Source organism: Dipodomys ordii, unplaced genomic scaffold (assembly GCF_000151885.1).
Source record: "Dipodomys ordii isolate 6190 unplaced genomic scaffold, Dord_2.0 Scaffold188, whole genome shotgun sequence".
NCBI classification, from domain to species: domain Eukaryota; kingdom Metazoa; phylum Chordata; class Mammalia; order Rodentia; family Heteromyidae; genus Dipodomys; species Dipodomys ordii.
In genome coordinates this window covers 1,383,523-1,388,150 of record NW_012267404.1, presented here as the reverse complement: position 1 = coordinate 1,388,150, position 4,628 = coordinate 1,383,523, and the positions used below count along the sequence as shown (strand labels likewise).

Genomic DNA, 4,628 nt, shown 5'->3' with positions numbered 1-4,628 from the left:
GCTGTGGCTCAAGTGGTAGAGCGCTAGCCTTGAGCTGAAGAGCTGAGGGACAGCACCCAGGCCCAGAGTTCAGGACCCATAACCGGACCCCCCCCCCAAAAAAAAATCTGGAGAAAGTCATATCAATGGAAGATATTAATGTCAAAACACAATTTCCTCAGGGAAATTATAAGTCAAAAACCAAAGCTATGGGCTGGGAATGAGGCTTAGTGGTAGAGTGCTTGCCTAGCATGCATGAAGCCCTGGGTTCAATTCCTCAGCACCACATAAGCAGAAAAAGCCAGAAGTGGCGCTATGGCTCAAGTGGTAGAGCATTAGCCTTGAGCTGAAGAGGTGAAGGCCAGCACCCAGGCCTAGAGTTCAGGCCCCATGACTGGTCAAAAAAAAGAAAGAAAAGAAAAAGCCAGAAGTGGTGCTATGGCTTAAGTGGCAGAGTGCTAGCCTTGAGCAGAGGAAGTTCAGGGACAGTGCCCAGGCCCTGAGTTAATGCCCCAGGACTGGCAAAAAAAAAAAAAAAGCTAGATACAGGACAGAAATAGGACAAACATTAAATTAAATTAATTTTGAGATCAAGACACATACCAATATTGTTACTCATTATACCTTAAGAACATTTAATTTGCTGATTATAGTAACTATCCCAAAGTAAGTTCCTGGAATAGTTATTACCTCCAGTAAGCTCTCAAGTTCTTCTTTCCTTTTATTTAAGCAAGATATCCATTGTTCAGAAAAAGAAACTATGTTCGTGTTCAGAGACTCACATCTCTGTTCAGACTGTTGAGATACAATTTTCAGGTCACTGTTGAGTGTATCACAGAGCTTCAAAGACTCTTCAACCAGTTTTGTACCTTCTTGGTTAAAATGTCTGAGTTCTTGTGATAAGCCATCAGAATCAGCAATCAATTTTTTACTGTGGGAAGTTGTTTTGTTGATTATGTCCTTGGATTTCCTGTAGGTACAGAGAATAACATTGTTAAGTGGGGAACTAAAGTTTTCAAAGGATATACTTCCTAAGATTCTGGAGCTCTCCAGTAGAAATCGGGAGGGAGGCAGTGTAATACACAGCTCATGTTCTTGATAGAATTTTCTAAACCTAGAATGGACTTGTCCGATCCACACTTGCCATTAACAACCTTTGGAAAAGTCATCTTTTCTCATGAAACCTTTCCTTAGACAGGTGGTTTTCCTTTGCATAGGTAGGTGGTGACCCAGAGTGCTTGGCCTGGACCCCATCCTTCCTGCCAGAGAAGGGACACCATACTTGAAGAGGGCAAAGAGACCAGAGCCCTTTCTGCTTCCTGTGTCAGTCCCCCAGGACACAACCTTAACTCCAAGCCACAAAACTACAACTACCAACAGACACCGGGACCAATATTAGTTGGGCATTGATTGGGCCCCTGCATTTCCCACAGTTATAGCTGATGGTAGAAAAACTGACCAGCTCACAATCTCCCCACACCACCCTCACCAAGGCTCACATCTGTCCCAGAGGCCTGAATGTGGCAGCTCCCCAGTTGTAGGAAGCAGAGCCAATCCAGGATTCCAGTGGGGAGTATTTCCCCACCCTGCCCTAGGGAAACCGTCCCCCTGTCCAAGGCTCACACCTGGCTTAAAGGCCTGAATATAACTCCTCACCCTGTGGGAAGCAGACACCAATCTGACACTCGAGACTGGAGTGGGCACCAGTTTAGGACTCAAGTGGGAACCTGCCTTCCTCTGAGGCTCATGTCTATCCCAGAGGTTCAAATGCTGCTCCCCACCCCATAGGAAGTAGACACTAGTTCAGGACAAGTTGGGACCACTCCCCTTAATACATAATGGGAATCTGCCCCAACTCCCAGGGCTCAAACAAGGTCCAGGTGTTGGAATGCTGCTTCTGGCCTCTCTGCAAGGAGATGCCAGACCAAAACTCTGACCAGGACAACCTTCCCACTAGGACTAGCGGGAATCTTCCTACCTAGACACAGATCCATGCCAGAACACTAGACTGTGGTGCACCCACCACAAGAAAGGAACCTGCAATATTGGTATCTGATAAAATAGATTTTTTTCTCTCTTTCTTTTTTTAGTCAGTTGTGGGGCTTGAAGTCTGGGCCTGGGCCCTGTCCCTGAACGTTTCAGTTCAAGGCTAGTGCTCTACCACTGTGAGCCACAGCAACACATCCAGTTTTCTGTTGGTTAATTGGAGATAAGAGTCTCCCAGACTTTCCTGCCCAGGCTGGCTTTGAACCATGATCTTCAGATCTCAGCCTCCTGAGTAGCTAGGATTACAAGAGTGAATTACTAGCACCAGCTTGTTCTTTTTTTTTTTTTTTTTAATGATTCTGGATTCTGTCTTCTTTTCTTTATGTATGATATCTTCATCTGTATGTCTTCAGGATGGTAGCAGGGAAGGTACAGAACTCGAGTGAAAATGGGTGAAAAAGTACATCAGTAGAGGCTGACTGGAGACTAATGAATGTGAATATACAACCTGTGGGTGGAGATGGGAGGGAGGGACTGAGAGTGAGGGAACAGAAGACACTGTACAAAAAGAAACATATTCATTACCTGACTCATGTAATTGTAATTCCTCCATACATCACCTTTATAATAATAATAAGTAAAAAAAGAAGCCAAGTACTAGTTCCAAAAATAATCAGCAAAAAGCAGGACTGGAGCGTTGATTTACATGGCAGAGCACCAGCCAAATAAGCAGCAGGCCCTGAATTCAAATCTCACTACTAGAAAAAAATAATTAAAAAGAACTTACCGCTCTGTATTTTGTTGAACACCACTAAGTGGTTTCTGAATGTTTTCACACTTTTCTTCCAAAGCAGAGAATCTGTCCTCCCAAAGACTGACTAACTGGCAGAGTTCCTATAGGGAAAGATATAAGAAAGGAAGACAATTGAAATTATGACTTTGAACATTTTCTTCAGTTCATGACTGATGACAAAGAAGCATTCTCCCATAGGTGAAAATTAGATAAATTATTGATGAGGTCTTTAACTCCATCTCCACACACACTGGAAAGCAGTGAAAGTGAGGTTAAAAGATTATTATTAAGGCATCTTTTTTTTGCTGTCAGTCGTGGGGCTTGAACTCTGGGCCTGAGCACTGTCCCTTAGCTCTTCAGCTCAAGGCTAATACTCTCTCACTTGAGCCACAGGGCCACTTCTGGTTTTCTGGTGGTTTATTGGAGATCAGAGTCTCATGGACTTTCCTGCCTGGTCTGGCTTTCAACAGCAATCCTCAGATCTCAGCCTCCTGGAGTAGCTAGGATTACAGGCGTGAGCCACAGGAGCTGAGCTTATTAAGGGACTTTTAAAGTAAGTAATCAGCAGATTTTACTATTGTAACAAACTGCTCTCATTGTACTTCCAAATTAATCAATCACTTAGGTGGAGAAGGATTTAACAGATAAGATACACAGTGGCTTTTTTTTTTTAAACTGGTAACACCACTAGCAGGGAAAGTTGATGCTGGTGACCTAATGGTTCAAACAAGCCAAACATAGCGATTATCTAGCTAAAAAAAAATCTGTACATAATCCAATTGGGTGATATTAATAAATCATAAATAGAAACTTGTTTGTTTTTGCTTTGGGGTATTTGTTGGGGGTGGGGGAATAAGGGAGGTACCTCAGAAAGGGAGGGAGGAAAAGGGAATAAATGCAATCAGGCTATTCATGATACACTACGTAGAAAATGACCTATATAACTTTGTGAGCAGGGAAGGGAGGGAAAAACTGGGGTAAAACAAAGGAAGGGGTGACATTATAAGAAAAAATGTACTTCATTATCTGACTTATTCTGTTCAACACCTTAAAGATAACAATAAGATTTTATTTTTTTAAAAATTGCCAGGTGTTGGTGGTTCACAATGTAATCCTAGCTACTCAGGGGGTTGAGAACTGGTGAAGCTCACAGTTCAAAACCAGCTCAGGCAGGAAAGGCCATGAGACTCTTCAACACACTACTGAGAAAAAGCTGGAAATGGCACTATGGCACAAGAAGCTGAGGGATGAGGGCTGGGAAGGTGGCTCAGTGGTAGAGTGCTTGCCTTGCATGCATAAGGCCCTAGGTTCGATTCCTCAGACTATATAACATTTTTAAAGTTTTTGTGATTAAAATATAATCTTCAGCTACCTAGAAAAGTCTGTTACATGTGATACTTCATTTTTCACTGATATTTAGTGAAATATTTCTATTGTATTAAGAATGAGTTATCGGGCTGGGAAGGTAGTCAGTGGTAGAGTGCTTGCCTTGCTTGCATGAGGCCCTGGGTTCAATACCTCGGCACCACATAAGCAGAAAATGCCAGAAGTGGTGCTGTGGCTCCAGTAGTAGAGTGCTAGCCTTGAGCTGAAGAGCTGAGGGACAGCACCCAGGCCCAGAGTTCAGGCCCCATGACCGGCACAAAAAAAAATTGAAGCTCAAAGATATCATCCAGGCCTTGAGTTCAAGTCCCAGGTCCAGCACACACACACACAAAAAAATAATAATGAATAGTTTTTTTTTTGGGGGGGGGTCCGGTCGTGGGCCTGAATTCTGGGCCTGGGCGCTGTCCCTCAGCTCTTCAGCTCAAGGCTAGCGCTCTGCCACTTGAGCCACAGCGCCACTTCCGGCTTTTTTCTTTTTGCTTAT

At 43.5% G+C, this 4,628-nt stretch overlaps 1 protein-coding gene across 1 annotated transcript in view; it reads right to left on the bottom strand.

The window, feature by feature from the left end:
- The window catches only part of Kif11 (kinesin family member 11), a 59,056-nt gene that overhangs the window by 8,717 nt on the left and 45,711 nt on the right, over window positions 1-4,628 (bottom strand). The window contains exons 14-16 of the mRNA XM_013034322.1: window positions 3,777-3,805; window positions 2,753-2,859; window positions 670-949 (exon numbers count right to left, since the gene is read on the bottom strand). Coding sequence (XP_012889776.1) covers window positions 670-949; window positions 2,753-2,859; window positions 3,777-3,805 — 416 coding nt within the window. The remainder of the gene's footprint in view (window positions 1-669; window positions 950-2,752; window positions 2,860-3,776; window positions 3,806-4,628) is intronic.